The 15,423-nt window shown below is 59.6% G+C and overlaps 1 protein-coding gene across 4 annotated transcripts in view; it reads right to left on the bottom strand.

Annotated features, from left to right (window-relative positions):
* Nucleotides 1–276: 276 nt before the first annotated feature.
* Nucleotides 277–15,423, bottom strand: part of FLNC (filamin C) — a 38,374-nt gene continuing 23,227 nt past the window's right edge. The window contains exons 24-48 of one of the 4 annotated variants that reach the window (XM_038752241.1): nucleotides 15,186–15,346; nucleotides 14,333–14,500; nucleotides 13,981–14,104; nucleotides 13,500–13,656; nucleotides 13,192–13,381; nucleotides 12,998–13,021; nucleotides 12,402–12,649; nucleotides 10,249–10,347; nucleotides 9,770–9,869; nucleotides 9,335–9,475; nucleotides 8,931–9,059; nucleotides 8,654–8,827; nucleotides 8,286–8,447; nucleotides 7,848–8,051; nucleotides 7,220–7,372; nucleotides 6,888–7,010; nucleotides 6,416–6,658; nucleotides 5,709–5,978; nucleotides 5,268–5,405; nucleotides 4,350–4,465; nucleotides 3,835–3,967; nucleotides 3,499–3,675; nucleotides 3,056–3,274; nucleotides 1,793–2,002; nucleotides 277–1,335 (exon numbers count right to left, since the gene is read on the bottom strand). In XM_038752241.1, coding sequence (XP_038608169.1) covers nucleotides 1,148–1,335; nucleotides 1,793–2,002; nucleotides 3,056–3,274; nucleotides 3,499–3,675; nucleotides 3,835–3,967; nucleotides 4,350–4,465; nucleotides 5,268–5,405; nucleotides 5,709–5,978; nucleotides 6,416–6,658; nucleotides 6,888–7,010; nucleotides 7,220–7,372; nucleotides 7,848–8,051; nucleotides 8,286–8,447; nucleotides 8,654–8,827; nucleotides 8,931–9,059; nucleotides 9,335–9,475; nucleotides 9,770–9,869; nucleotides 10,249–10,347; nucleotides 12,402–12,649; nucleotides 12,998–13,021; nucleotides 13,192–13,381; nucleotides 13,500–13,656; nucleotides 13,981–14,104; nucleotides 14,333–14,500; nucleotides 15,186–15,346 — 4,051 coding nt within the window. In that variant the 3' untranslated portion in view covers nucleotides 277–1,147. The remainder of the gene's footprint in view (nucleotides 1,336–1,792; nucleotides 2,003–3,055; nucleotides 3,275–3,498; nucleotides 3,676–3,834; nucleotides 3,968–4,349; nucleotides 4,466–5,267; nucleotides 5,406–5,708; nucleotides 5,979–6,415; nucleotides 6,659–6,887; nucleotides 7,011–7,219; nucleotides 7,373–7,847; nucleotides 8,052–8,285; nucleotides 8,448–8,653; nucleotides 8,828–8,930; nucleotides 9,060–9,334; nucleotides 9,476–9,769; nucleotides 9,870–10,248; nucleotides 10,348–12,401; nucleotides 12,650–12,997; nucleotides 13,022–13,191; nucleotides 13,382–13,499; nucleotides 13,657–13,980; nucleotides 14,105–14,332; nucleotides 14,501–15,185; nucleotides 15,347–15,423) is intronic. The other 3 variants (XM_038752243.1, XM_038752242.1, XM_038752244.1) reach the window with 3 other exon arrangements.

Genomic DNA, 15,423 nt, shown 5'->3' with positions numbered 1-15,423 from the left:
TGTTCTAAGCTCTGAGAAAGATGCAGGGTTAAGAAGTTGTCCCGCTTGGGGCTCACAGTCTTAATCCCCATTTTACGGATGAGGTAACCGAGGCACAGAAGTTGCCCGGAGTCACACAGCTGACAAGTGGCGGAGTGGGATTAGAACCCACGACCTCTTTCCACTAAGCCAGGCTGCTTGGATTCTTCAGCACCAGGTCTCTGAGCCAAATGAGGCAGCAGGTTTGGGGGGCAATAAGGAGGCGGGAGAAAGAAAATGCGAAAGAAGAGTCAGAGCCACTGCGACAGGCCACACTTTATTTGGGGCCAGAGCTTTCCACCCCAGCAGTTCCCAGAGGGGCTGCCCGCAAGAGAGGTACAAAAGCCCCCCAGGAAAGCTGGGCCGCGCAATGCATACAAAAGGCCCCCCCTCGGGGGCTGAGCTGTGCAATGGTAAAAAAAGTCCCCCAGGAAGCTGGGCTGTGCGAAGTGTACAAAAATTCACCTTCCCCCAGGTGCTGCTGCTGCTGCCGTTGTCACCACTGAATCTTTTCTTCGCTGCAGACATCTTTTTCCCTCCTAAACGTTTGTGTCCTTTATCTGTTTCTCCAGATCCTCCGCCCCAGGAGGGGGTGGTGGGGGTGGGGGGGCGGGAGGGGGCAAGTTACAGTCCTGGGGGGCATAGGCATCTCCAATTTGGGGGCAGGCGTATCCCGGGGTCTTGGCTGTGGGTGCAGTTTGGGGGAGCTCACACACAAACACACACATGCACCCCCCTGCAGCCCCCGGCTCAGCCCAGCCAGCACCCCCCAGGGCTTCCTTTCTCCTTCTCCCCAACTCCCTCAGGCAAATTTCGATAGGCACCACACTAGGGATGAGGGGGAGCTTTTCAGCTCCACGGTCCCCACCCCAATTCAAAAAGCATATCCCAAGGATGGACACAGCCCCTCCGATGAGAGGCCCAGGGACCCTGCCTAGGATGAGGGGGGTCCCAATGGGAAACCAATCCATTCATCTGTAACCCCAAAACACGGGGCACAGCCCCCTTGTCCCCAGCTGACGTGTGTGTGTGTGTGTGTGTGTGTGTGTGTTTGTGTGTCTGTGTCTGTGTCTGTGTGGGTGGTGGGGGTGGATGACCGTGGAGGGGTTGGGGGACGCAGGCTGGGAGCTCAGGGCACGTTGACCTTGAAGGGACTTCCCGGGACACTCTCGTCACCCCACTTGACGATCAGGATGTAGTCCCCCTTCTCCTTGACGGTGTAGGTGACGTTGTACACCCGGTTACCCATGTGCTTCACGTACACTTCCTCACACGGAGTCTTGGGCCCGTGGACTCCCACCATCATCATGTTGGTACCTGGGGGGGCGTGGGGTAGCGCGGAGGAGACAATAATAATAATAACGATGACGGTATTTGTTAAGCGCTTACTATATGCCAAGCACTGTTCTGAGCTCTGGGGTGGATACAAGTTAATCAGGTTGGAGACAGCCCCTATCCCCCATGGGGCTCACAGCCGTAACCCCCATTTTACGGATGAGGTAACTGAGGCCCAGAGAAGTTAAGTGACTTGTCCAAGGCCACACAGCGGACAAATGGTGGAGCCGGGATTAGAACCCATGACCTTCTTACTCCCAGGCACATGCTCTGTTCACTATGCCGTGCTGTCAGAGAGCAGGCCCTGTGGGGTATTGCCGGCTCCCTCGCTGCCTAGCTCCTCATTCTGCAAGGGGCTCAACAGTCCTGTCCACTGCTCCCAAGATCTCCCCGCACCCCTTCCCCGCTCCCTGCTCTCCAGCTGGGGTCCCCGCCCCACCTGCTTTGCTGCAGTCCACGGTGAAGGAGTTCTTCTGGCCCACGAAGGCCTTGGCCAGCCCGGGGCCCCTGGTCACCACCTTGCTGGCGTCGGAGGAGAACTTGGGGATGGAACTGTAGCTGGAGCCGCGGCTGGAGGACGACTTGGTCACTGTCTCCACCAGCACCGTGGACGTCTCGTGGAGGCTGTGGCCGCCTGACAACCGGGGCCCTGCCGAGGCCAGGGGAGAGGGGCTGAGTGCCGGGAATGGGCCCCGGACCTCACTGCGGGAAGGCTGGTCCCACCCCGTCCCATCCCGGCCATGCAGGGGGGTTGGCTGGGGAGGCGATTCCTTCGCTCAGTGGCTCCGGCTGGCTTGCCCAGGAGACGGGGGGTGGTCTCTGCCCCACTGCTCTGGTTTTGAAGAGATCCAAGGCTCATGGCACTAATTTGCATCCTATCTTGTAAGCCCCTTGAAGGCAGGGATCATCCCCACTGACTCTTATACTCCCCAACCCGCTCAGTGCACAGTGAGAGCTCACCAAATGCCATTGATTGATAGATGGATTGGTCTTGTATGAGGTTGTGGGCCCCTGCCCCAAGGCCCAGCTCCCACTCTGTCCTCCTGGCAAGCCTTCCAGCAGCCCCTCGCTCTCGATTCGCCAGACTCCAATTCATTGGGCTTGCCCTTCCCCTTGCTTTGAACCATCCCCCTTCTCAAAGCCACCAAACTGAGTTCCTTGCCACCTTCAAAATCTCCTAAAACCCATCTCCTCTAGGAAGCCTTCCTCACCTCACCCTCACCTCCCCAGTCAGGACCACCCAGCAGCCGCCCTTGGCTCTGCGCTGCCTGGATAACGATGCATTTATTCCATTTGTTTGTACGATGCTCTGCACTCGATAAATACCAGCGAGGTTTCATTTCTTGTATCTGTGGTACCTGAACTCTTGTACCAATTGTATGATTGCAATTCAATAAATACGATTGAATGACTGAAAATTTATGCCTGCCTGACTCCCTCATTACAGTGTAAGGTTCTAATTGCCAGGACAATATTTTCTACTTCTTCTGCCCTCTCCCAAGTCCAGTATTACACTGGGCATACAGGTGTCAGTGGTTAGGAGGGCCCCACGTCCAAACAGTTCAGTCCAATGCTTGTGTAGCCCTCTTGGGTGGTACCCCTCCCCTACGTCCCCAACCTGACTCAGCGGAAGCCAAAGTCCCACTGCGGGGAGGCAAGGAGGACTGAAGCTTCCCAGAGTGGTCTGTCGGCCCCCCCTCACCTGTGACCTTGGCCTTGAAGGGGCTGCCCACGATGTGCTGGGGGCCGCCGTACTTGATGGCGATGAGGTAGTTGCCGGGGGCCATGGGGGTGTAGGTGATCACGTGACCCTCCGGACACTCGCGGCAGTCCAGTTGCACCTTGGAGGGGCCATCAATGGTGACCGAGAGTGCCCCCGAGCCCGCATTTACTGTGTTCACGATGAATTCTGATGACACGCCTGCAGGGGAAAAGGAGGATGGACATGTGACCACACAGGGGGTCTGTGTGTGTGTGTGTGTGTGTTTGTGTGTGTGCATGTGTGGGGCGGGGGGAACCATGTGTCAGCCCATGGGCACAACCAGAGCAGAGCGAGGGTCCCCTCGCCACTTCCCCCTTCAGCCGCCTCCCGCTCCCATTCTAAGCCCAGGGAGCCTCCTGGTGAGGGTCCCGGCCCAGACTCACCGGTGGTGCCTCCTTCCAGGCCTGGCCCGTAGGCAGAGACAAGTCCAGGGTCTCCAGCCTGGCTCTGCTCCCCGACCCGGATCTTGAAGGGGCTCCCTGGGATGTGTGAGCCGTTGAACTTGACGTCGATGGAGTGGACGCCGTTCTCGTGGGGAATGAAGCGGATCGTGTGCTTGTCTGCAGAGATGAAGGATCCATGGAGGGGGCGTCCCTCACCTCCTGCCCAGGCAAGACCCCGCCCACACCCTTCAGGCCCAGGTTGCAGGACAGCGGAGAAGGGCCGGGACTGGAGGGGACCTGTGTGGGGAGACTGGGCGTCCCCATCCGAGCCCTCACCGCTGTCCAGCTCAGAGACGTAGCATTCCTCCACGGCTCCCGAGGGAGTGTGCACTCTGGCGTCGATCACGCCCCGGGCTCCATTCAGCTGCACCGCGAAGGACGCTGGCTGGTTCACCTTCAGCCCCGTCTCCTGCAACGGTACCCACCATCAGGGCAGGCCGTGCCACTCTCAGGCTGACCCTTCTCCTCCCTGCTCCCACTCTGGGACTGGGCACAAGGACCCCATCCCTCCTTTGCACCACACGCCTGGAGCTCTGCCCCTTCCCCAGCATCCCCCCAGCCAGGACCAGAGCAGGGTGTCCTTGATCTGCCCAATACAGGGCTCTGCCCTCAGTCTCTGCTTAACAACAATCATGTGATGGAGACTTGGGCTCCTCATGGGGATGCTACTACATTCCCCCCGCATCCGGCTCTGTCCAAAAGCCCCTCCTCTCAACCCCCTCCACATCTGGGCTCCTGCTGGGCCAGACCCAGTGCTTCGGGTCTGGGTCGCCCCCTCCACCCACGGGTACCTGGAGGCTGGTGACTGTGAGGCGGCGGGCATCGTCCGACAGGGAGGCCACGGGCACCACGAAGGGGCTGTCGGGGATGTGCTCATCGTTGAACTTGATAGAGACCTCATAGTCCCCTGGAGTGGGGGTAGAGGGGGTTAGTACAGTGCTCTGCACACAGTAAGTGCTCAATAAATACGATTGAATGAGGAGTGAGGACTCAGTGATACCTTGCAACCGGCTCACCTTCCCTAGCTCCCAACAGGATAGGCTGGCTAGGGTTTGGGGCCTGGGGCACATTCTAGTGTAAGGCCCCCCACAACCTCCTCCCCCTGTCCCAGCAGGGACTATGGGGGTCGTAGCATAGGACTTAAGCCTAGGAATTCATTGAGTGCTTAGAGTATGCAGAGGGCTGTACTGTACGCTTGCAAGACTACAAAAGAGTAACTAGGCACATCCCCTGCTTACTTAAAATTTCTTAAGCATTAATGGGTGCAAAGCACTATGTACCAAGCATTGGGAAGTTACACACGGGTGAGAATTAGACGAAGTCCCTGGCTCAAGGGTCTGTCAACCGAAGAATCCAGTTTATGCCCAGTTTATGGGGCCGGGGCCCAGGTAGAGGCGGGGGACCCATCTGACCCCAGCACCCCTGCTGACCTTCAAACTACATCTGTACATATTTATTATTCTATTTATCTTATTAAAGATGTGTATATATCTATAATTCTATTTATTTATATTGATGCTATTGACGCCTGTCAACTTTTTCTGTTTTTTGTTGTCTGTCTCCCTACTTCTAGACCGAGAGTCCATTGGGTAGGGATTGTCTCTGCTGCCGAATTGTACTTTCCAAGCGCTTAGTACAGTGCTCTGCACGCGGTAAGCGCTCAATAAATATGAATGAATGAATGAATGAATGAATACATCTCGCCTCACCTGGCTCCTGAACGATGTAGGAGACCCCGCAAGACCCATCCTTGCGGTCCTCAAATGCGATCTCAGCCTTGCTGGGCCCTTCCACTGCGATGGACAGGCCCCCGGCCCCGGCTTCTCGGGTCCAGATGCTGAACTCCGCTGTGGGGTGGCAGGGAGAGGGACAGAGAGGGAGAGGAGAGAGAGGAAGAAAGAGAGAGAGGAGAGACTTCAGAAGCCTCCAAACTCCACCTCTCAAGCTATATGGAGTCTTAGGGAAGGCTCAGCGTCCCTCCTCCCCCCCAGTCCTCGCACCCCAGGGTCATCCCCCAAATGCTCTTCCTATTCCTGACCCCGGGACTTCCATGTCCTGTCCCCGGAACCTCCCTCTGGGTGTTTGCCCAGCTGGTGTCCCCATCCACCCTGTCCTGTCCCCTGCCCCCTTCCCCTTCCCGAGCCCCTCACCTGGCACGCCAGCCACGCCGCGCTCCAGCCCGGTGCCCCCGGCCCGCACCTTGTGGGCCCCGCCCTCGCCCAGCGGCCCCACGGTGAACTGGAAAGGGCTGCCCGGCACGTGCTGGCCCCGGTACTTGACGGTGACCGTGTGCGGCCCCATCTCCTGGGGCACAAAGCGCACGCTGTAGGCGCTGTCCTCGCCCTCCAGGATCTCGGCATCCTCCGTCTTCCCGGACGGGCTCGTCACCTGCGCGGTCATGTCCTGGGACCCGGTCTCGCCTGGTGGGGAGAGAGGACGGGCAGAGGAGGAGGGTCAGCTGGCAGTCCCTCCCCTGGCTCAGGACCTCAGGGAGGCTCTCCCCTTCTCCCATTCTAACATACAGCTGGCTCTGGGGTGGAGCTGGCTCTGGGGTGGAGCAGCTGAGAACAGCTCCAGAGGCTCTTGAGGAAGGTTCCCCTCCTGTCCCCTTCCCACTATCCCAGCTAGATGTGGGAAAATGGAGACAGGAAGAGGGACTTGGGATGTGCCCAGAATAGGATGGGGTCAGGGATGGAGCCACAAGGCGCAGCAGTGGGCACAGTGGACAGTCATGTGGGCAAACCCCACAAGTGGACACTACCTGGACCAATTCCCCTCTCCATCCCCGGTCAGACACCGGGGCCACCCCGGCCACCCTGTACTAGCACTGGCCCCACGGGCAGCGCCCTGGGCTCACCCTCCTGCTGCCGGGTGATGCTCCCGAAGGAGCCGATCCGCTCGCGGCCCAGGAAGTCTCCGAAGACGGCCGGGAAGGGGTCACCCCCAACTTGCGTGGACTCCTCCACCCGCACTTCCCGCTTGGTCTCCCCGCCTCGGGTCTTGCTGATCTCCGTCCGCTCCGTGCGCGTATATGTGTGGCTGCTCCGCGTGAACGTCCGGGTCAGCCGCTCCTGAGCCGACACCATCTGGAACCAGTTCCCTGTGGGCAGGGGGTGAGGAGAGGAGAGTGGGCGGGGGGCGGCAGGGATAGCAAGACAGGGGGTGGGGAAGCGAGGGAGACGAGGGCGAGGAAAGGCGCTCCAAAAACCCCCAAGGCCCAGTCCCCTCCCTAACCCCGGGGGTCACTCAGCCCCAACCCAGCAGGGTCCCCGTCAGGCCACGCGTGTGGGCAGGTGGCCATGCTTCAGGACAACCTTATTCCTGCATACCTGGGATCTTGAGGTTGAGGTCACAGGTGCTGCCAATGGTGGCGATGGAGGGGGCCTGCCGGCGCCGGGTGATGCTCTCCTTCATGCGCCCTTCTCCGGTCACCTTCACTGTGAACGGGCTCCCTGAGGTGGCCGCGGTGGTGGAGGGGAGAAGCCGTCAGGGGCATGGCCCCGTCCCTCCTCCCTCCTCACCTTTCCTCAATCCCACGCCCAGGATCTCACCAGCCCCCCCCGATCCCTAGGCCCTGCCTTTGGGGTCCCCAGCTCTGATTCCAGGTTCCCGGGCCCTGTTTTCAGGGTCCCCATCCCCCCAGCCCCGGTCCCGCCCTCACCGGGCACGTGCTTGTCTGCGAACTTGATGTTGATGATGTAGTTGCCCGGCTCGGTGGGGCAGTAGGTGACTTTGCAAGTCCCGTCCTCCATGTCCTCACAGTTGATGTCCACCTTGCTGGGCCCCTCGATGCTCAGCCCCAAGCCCCCATATCCTGCGGGGAGGCACGGGAAGGGACAGAGGTGCCTCAGGATCAGTCCTCCTGGGGCAGAGGCTGGGGAGCTAGGGTGTTGGGGGTGAGAGAGATGGGGCAGGAGTCACTGCTCCATGACGATGGGTCAGAACCCTCAGTATGACTCTCAGCAAGGGGAAGGTGGCTGGGGAGAGATGGTGACTCAGCCCTGAGGAAGACGGGAAAAGGACGGGGGTAGCTCGGCCTGCTGGGACTTTCTTAGGCCAGGCCCTGGAAGATGAGGACTGTTTCTTGTCCCGGAGCCTCAGGAATCGGGGTGGGGGGGGCCACTAACCTTTCTCATAAGCCCTGTGGGGCTAACCCTGACCTGGCCGGGGGCCAGTGGCAGCCCCGACTCTTCCTAATGCTGACCCCAGGAGTTCCAGAGGTTCTGGGGGTTCCGGGAGCGACAGAGGTGGGAAGGGGTCGCAGAGGCTCCCGGGAGGGGGATGGTTACCTGCAGTGCGGGTGTCCACGATGAACTCAGAAACCTGGAAGGTGTTACCCTCAGACAGGCCCTTGCCCCAGACCCGCACTTTGCTGGCATCTCCAATCTCCGAGGGTCCCACGAAGATCTTGAAGGGGCTGTTGTTGACGTGCTTGCCACTCTTGCGCACGCTCACCACATGCTCACCCACCTCCTTGGGTGTGAACGAGATCCCTGTGGAAAGTGCAGGCTGGGCATCAGCTACGGCCACTTTCCCTGGGCGAGGCCCTACATACCCCTCTGCCCGGTGCCTTTGGCCTGGGCAAATGGTTTGCTCTGGCCTCAGTCAAAGCCTGGAGTGGAGGACAGGATGCTGGAGATGCTGGCCAGGCCCGGGCAGGAGGATGCCTGTGGGTCATTCTCCCTCCCTCCTTGCTCCACGCTCCTTGCACCCACCCCGAGGCTCACCGATATGCCGGTTGGGCAGCCGCTTGAGCAGGCACGGCTCCTCATTGCCCGAAGGGGCGCGGATGCTGGCAGTCAGCAGGCTCAGGTCACTCTCCGTGATCTTCAGGGACACGTCCGTGGAGGTGCCCACATTCAGCTGCGACGTGCGCATGGAGTCGTCACCTGAGCAGGGGGAGTGGGGGTCAGCCCCTCAGGTCCCGAGGGCCTTGGGGATGGGGGGCCCAGGGGCTCCCCTGGCAAGTGCTGGTGAGTAGGGGGATGGGGACGAGGAAGGTGAGGGCCATGGAGTTCTGGGATTTGGGGGCCCAGGGGAACTTGTGGTCCCGGAGGTGAAGGGAAGAGCCTTTGGGGAGCGTGAGGGTGGGTACCTGTGATCTTGGCAGTGAAGGGGCTCCCAGGGATGTGCTTGTCGTCGAAGCGAACGATGATGCTGTAGTCCCCGGGTGCCGTGGGCAGGTAGGAGACGGTGCAGGTGCCGTCCTTGTTGTCCTTGCAGGTGATCTCGGCCTTGGACGGGCCTTCGACGGCCAGGGACAGACCCCCTGGGGTGGGGAGAGGGCATGCTCGGAACCCCGCTCTCCGGGCAGGTCCCTCCAGCCACTCCCGTCGCTCCCGCCCAGCCCTCTCCTAGCCCTCCCCTCTCACCTTCCCCAGCATCCTTGGTGACGATGGTGAAGGTGGCCGGCTTGTTGACCATGCCATGGCTCAGACCCGGCCCGTAGGCGCTCACCTGGCGGCTGTTGATCGCGTCGACGTAGAACTGCAGAGGGCTCCCTGATGGTGGGAGAAGTCGGGGAGGGCATGGGGGTAGAGGGAAGAGAGGAGTCAATATGGAATTCCGGAACCCCTGCCTAGCCCCATCCCCACTGGCTCTGCGGCTCCTGTGCCGGCTGCTGATATGGCTTCTGATACTGACACCTGACTTTCCTCCCCCTACCCTCTAGGACCCAGTCCCACTCCCTATCCCCCCAGCCCAGTTTTCTGGACCCAGCTCTAGTTGCTCTCCCAGTGCCCCCTGCCCCCTACCCATTCTCTTGTCCTCCACTCACCAGGGATGTGGTTGCCATCGTATTTGATGCCCATCTCGTGGAGGCCCTTCTCGCTGGGCGCATACCTCACTGTGATGGTGCCATCCTTGTTGTCCGTGATGTTGGGTCGGGCCGTCTTGCCCGAGGGCATCCGCACTTCACCTGCCGGGCCCGGGCAGAGTTAGTGTCCTGCCGGGTGGAGACCTTGGGCCCTGCTTCCCTGTTGGCCTGTCTGAGCTCCCACCCCTCAAGGCGACCCCCTCCTTAGCCAGGGGCTTGGTGTTGGGGTCAGGGGTGGAACCAGGGGACCTAGAACCTCCCAGTCAAGCTTGAGACCTCCCAGGACGGGGGGGCATATCTCGGTTCCTCCTCGTTGCCGGCTTGACCTGGCTGGGAGGGGACCCTCCTGGATCCAAGCGCAGAATCAAGGGGTCCTGTAGCTCAGGGAGGCAGTACCTGTGAGCTCTCCCTTCTGAACTGTGAAGGGGATGACCAGATTGAAGGGTCTCAGCATGGACTCTAGAGGCTCGGCTGGGGCCACCGGCTCCTTTGTAGCCTGTGGAAGGGGAGGAGAAGAGGAGAGACGAGGTTGGCTGGGGAGGGCCGGTGAGTTTGGGGCCTTTTGCCCAGAGAGAGAGAGAGAAATAGAGAATGAGAGAGAGAAATCAAAAGAGTTAGCGTCTGGAGGAAGCTCAGCAGGTGAGGAGAGGGCAGCAGCTGAAAGAGAAGAGTTATAGTCATGGGATGGTTTGGGAGGGCCATTCCAGTCTCCCCTTTCCTAACCCCATCTCCCTCTGTGGCTCCAGCCCTTGAGAGGTTCCCCCCACAACACAGTCTGGGAGCCCTGGAGCCTCAAGGAGGGGAAGAAGAGTGAGAGGAAGAGGAGGAAGGGCAGGAGGAGGAAGAGGAGGAGGGAGTTGAAGATAGGCTGGTACCCAGTGGGCGGGATAGGCGCTGGGCCGGTGTGGAGGGAAGGGCTGGCGAAGCTGCAGGGTGTCACATGGCTCCTCCACGTGAGGGATGGGGTCACACGCCTGGTGAGGCAAGGCATGGGATAACACGCAGTTACACCGCAGCAACATGGGCATTGCAGGTTAGCGAAGGTGGCTGTGGAAAAGCTCGGGTCTGCCCATCTCCACATCCAACAGGAACGCCTTGCTGTCCGCTTTAAGGCACCCAATACGCTCCCTCCCTTCCACCTTACCTCTCTGATCTCCTACTACATCCTAGTCCACACACTCTGCTCCTCTAATGCCCACCTACTTTCTGTACCTCCATCTCATTTATCGTGCCACCAACCCCTTGCTCAGATCCTCAATCAATCGATCATGTTCATTGAGAACCTACTGTTGGCAGAGCACCGTACTAAGCACCTGGGAAAATACAATATAACAGAGAAGATCAAACACGTTCCTTGCCCACAGTGAGTTTACAGTCTAGAGGGGAAGAGAGACATTAATACAAATAAAGGAATTATATATATGTACATAAGTGCTGCGGGTCTGAGGGATGGGGGAATAAAGCGCTTAGAACAGTGCTTTGCACATAGTAACTGCTTAATAAATGCCATCATTATTATAAAGGGTGCAAATCCAAATGCAAGGGCAATGCAGAAGGGAAGGGAGCAGAGGAAATGAGGGCTTAGTCAGGGAAGGCCTCTTGGAGATGTGCCTTGGATAAGGCTTTGAAGATGGGGAGAGTGATGGTCGGATAGAAGGGGGAGGGCATTCCAGGGCAGAGGCAGGATGTGGACAAGGGGTCGGCGGACTCCCGGGTCACACTCCTCCCTCTGGCTTGGAACTCCCTTCTCCTTCACAAAAGACAGACCCCGCTTTCCTCATCTTCAGAGCCCTCCTAAAATCACATCTCCTCCTAGAGGCCTTCCCTGACTTACCCGTCACTTCCACACCCTATTTGCCCTCCCCTCTGTGTCACCTACGCACTGGGATCTGTACCCCTTAAACACTTGGTGCTCACCCAGCCCCAGCCCCACAGCTCTTAGGTACATATCCTTATACTCTGCCATTTCCCTTATCTGTAATTTATTTTAATGTCTGCCTCCCCATCTAGACTGTACGCTCCTTATGGGCAGGGATCATGTCTATCAACTCTTCCAAGCACTTAGTACAGTACTCTGTACAGAGAAAGTACTAAGTGAATGCCATTGATTGAATGATTGATAAATTGGCCAGGGCTAATTTGATTTTTAATCCACCTACGATGGGCATCATGAAGGGTGGTCAGCCCCTTGAGGTGCTGGAGGGCCCTAACTCTGTTCTCTTCTTGGGGGGACTCGGGGTCTCTCAAGTCCTGGGCTGCTGCCCCCAAGTAGTCAGATGGCATAAGGGGGACCCAATGACCCCAAAGTGCCTGTGGCTCAGCACAAAGCCCTTGGACCGAAGTGACCGGCATGCCAATTTCTCAGCAGGGGAGTGCCCAGGTTTGTTTTGCCACTGCAGCTTTTTGGGAGACAATCTGATGGAACCCCTTTAAGCCAGTTGTTTGTAGGGTGACCACGCGCACAGAACCAATCATCTGCAGGGCCCAAATTTGCCACGACTAAGGCTGCGTTAACTGAAGACTGGGCCCAGGGCAGGTTCGGCTAGTAGGGTCCGCCTTCACGTGTCCCTCAATGACAGCATAACATCACCACCAGTCAAGAGTGGTGGCAGAAATGCAGGGGAGCTGAAAATTTGGAGAGACTGAATACAGCTACCCTGGGAGTGGTGGCAAGAGGTCCCTGGGATTGGCGGGAAGGGAGTGAGGTGGTGACCTGAGTAGTTTCTGTCCCCCAAGAAGGGGGGCTTGGGATCTGCCACCCTGTCACCCTAGAGCCCCCTCCCACCTCCCCAGGCCTCACGGAGCCCAGTACTGGACCTGGGAATGGCACCTCTTTGGGTCACACACTGGGCTTTGGTGAGCCCTGAGTTGGGCGAGAGGGTTAGAGGGAGAATGGATGCCCACATGCTTCTGGATCCCCATTACCGCTTCCTGTCCATCGGCAGCCCCTTCCCCCGACTCCCCAGCGGGACTCAACCTGCCCGAAGCCCACCCCCTCGGTAGCCCCACCCCTCGTCCCCAGGCTCACCAGCACATGGAAGGGGCTGTTGGGGATGTGCTCTCCTCCGAAGCGGATGGTGATGACGTACTTGCCCGGCTCGGGCGCGGTGTAGTAGATGTCGAAGGTGCCGTCGTGGTTCTCCACCACGTCCACGTCCAGCTCCGCCCCGTCCGGCGTGGACACCGTGCACGTCACCTTGCCCTTCCCTGCCGCCTTGGCGTCTACCGTGATCACCGTCTCTTCTCCGATCTGGATCCGGGGACCTAGGCACGCGCCTGCCCAGGGATGGCGGGAAGGGGAGTGTGGTTAGTGGTCCCCATGGCCCAGGTGGTGGGAAGATGGCTGTGGTCAGTGGACCCCCCTGGCCCAAGGTGGTGGGGGATGTGGTCAGTGGCCCCCATGGAGAGAGGTAATTCTGTGGGGGGCAGGTGGGGGAGGAAGGGGAGGTGGGGATCAGAGAGGGAGGAGAGATGGGCACATAGGGGACTGGACTTGGGAAAGATGGCCTCAGAGTCCCCCCCGTGGGTCAGACAGGTGGCCAAGGGCCCTTGGGCCCTGGTCACCCAACTCCATGCCAGCCCCTGGCATGCAGCAAGAAGAAATAGGACACTCAGGACACTCACCCAAGCCGTGGCCCCCGATGGACACTGGAAAAAGAGGAGTGTGTGAGCACGTGGGGGCAGTGTGTTAGGGACGTGCCCGGGGGGAACCAGGGACACCCAGAGGGGGCAGTTTGGGGCATCTGCTTCCTCCCCAACCCCTGGGGTTGGCATTGGGGTGCAGAAGCCATGGTGGAGTTAACAGACGGGGCACCCACCTGTGATGAGACACTTGCTGGCATCCCCGGTGGGCAGGGCGTGGATGCGGAAGGGTGAGTAGGGGATCTCGTCGCCCCCGTATTTGATGGTGATTGTATAGCGGCCGCTCATGTCCGGCAAGTAGGACACTGTGTAGGTGCCATCCCCATTGTCCCGGATGTTTGCCTTCTTAGGCTTCCCCGCTGGGTCCTGCGAGGTCGGGGAAGGGGTGAGAGGAGTGCATTGCCCCCTCCTGACTCAGGCTGGGGTGGGTGAAGATAGGCCCGAGGTAGGGTGGGGTGAGGAGAGGCAGGGACCGGGCTCTCACCAGAATCTGCACGGTGAGCAGCCCCTCCCCGGCGTCACGGGCATCGATGGTGAACTCGACGGGCAGGCTGGCAGGAATGCCCGCGGCGTTGAGCCCTGGGCCGCTGGCACGCACCTTGCTGGCATCGTGGGCTGGCAGCACCTTGATCTTGAAGGGGCTGGGGAGGGAGGAAGGGGGTCATCGGTCAGGGGGGAGACCACTTGTCCTCTTCCTCCTGGGATGCCTTGGCACCTGGGACGCCTTTCCAGACTTCAGGTCTCCAACCCGGCCTCTTGGGAGGATGGGACAAGGTTCTGGGGTTCAGGGGGCCCTAGGGGATGCCAAGGGGAGGGTAGGAAGAGTGGGGAATGAGAGGGCACGTGGTCTAAGGCTTCTCCCCAAGTTCTGATTCAGAGGTGGGGGGATGGGGGCCCGCCTCCAAGGTCTAGCCATGTGTGCTCGTACTGGGACCTGGGGACTAAGAGCCATACTGGGGCCTCACCTGCGAGGCACTTCCTGGTCGGCATACTTGACGGCCACGGTGTAGGGACCATCGGTGGCCGGAGTGTATTTGGCAGTGTGGGTGCCGTCTCCGTTATCCCGCACTTCCACGGGCTCGGCTACTCCTGGGGATCGAGAGGGGATTGGGGAGAGTAGAGAAGGATTCATTCATTCATTCATTCATTCAGTTGTATTTATTGAGCACTTACTGTGTGCAGAGCACTGTACTAAACGCTTGGAAAGTACACCTCTGGGATTCACTCCCTTCCCTCCCTCCCCTCCCCCGCCCTTCATCCTTCCCCTCCTCCTTCCTTTCCTCCTCCCCACAACCTCCGAGCCCAGATGTCCCGTACCTGTGGGCCCCAGCACGGCCACTTGAAGAGGGGCTCGGCCGGCCTGGCTGCAGTCCACGGTGAAGGTCTGGGGGACGCGGGCCCGGACCCCAGCACCCAGCCCTGGCCCCGAGCACTTCACTTTGCTGGGGTCTACCACATCCTTCACGGGCACACGGAATGGGCTTCCTGTGGGGCACAGGAGGGTCAGCACCCCCAGGGATTGCGCCTGGCCCTCATCCTGCCCCCTGAACTCCTGACCGTAGTCACAGGGGGAGAAACCCCCAGTCTCTGTCACTTCCCACCCTTCACCATTCGGGCCTGGTCCAGGCCCTGAGCCTCTCCAACCCACCGCCCCAAACCCAGCTAACTCTGGGGCCGTGATCCTCCTCAGGGCTTCCCTGCCCATGTCCGCTGCTCAACTCCAAGCCGTGGGAGCCAACTCCTTAACCTGGGAGGCCCAGGTGGGACAGGGACTGGTCCGATCTGATTGCATTGTATCTACCTGGCATTTAGAGAGCGGTTGGCACACAGCAAGTACTTTACAAATGCCACAGTGATTATGAACTTCCCACCCATCCTTGACACTCTTGCTCATATGTTTAATCGTTCACCCACTTAGTTGACTACTTCACTTGGAAATATTTTTATGCCTGTCTCCCCGTTATAATGTAAGCTCTCTATGGGCAGGGAATGAGTTTCTTCTTTATTCTGTACTTGTCAAGTGCCTAGTTCAGTGAACGGCATCAAGTGAGTGCTCAGTAAATACTATGCCTTCACCACCCTCTCCGCTCAGTCCTCTCTTGGGCCCCCGTGTCCCCAACCCCGTCACCTCTTCCGCCCCGCCACCAGCCTGCCCTGACCATGGCCCCACCTGGTATGGGCCGCCCGCCAAAGGTGATATTGACATCGTAGTCCCCGGGGGTGAAAGGGATGTACTCCACGCTGCAGCTGCCATCCTTATTGTCCTTGCAGGACATCTTCGCCTCTGAGGGGCCCTCGATGGCCAAGCCCAGACCCCCGGTGCCGGCCCCCCTGTGGGACAACCCCCAAGCCCTGGTTCAGCCGCGTGTGGGGACAGAGGGATGGGTCAGGAGAATGGGTGGGAGAGG

Source organism: Tachyglossus aculeatus, chromosome 10 (assembly GCF_015852505.1).
Source record: "Tachyglossus aculeatus isolate mTacAcu1 chromosome 10, mTacAcu1.pri, whole genome shotgun sequence".
NCBI classification, from domain to species: domain Eukaryota; kingdom Metazoa; phylum Chordata; class Mammalia; order Monotremata; family Tachyglossidae; genus Tachyglossus; species Tachyglossus aculeatus.
Note: the sequence above shows the minus strand (reverse complement) of the source record. Positions and strands in the feature narration are given on the sequence as shown.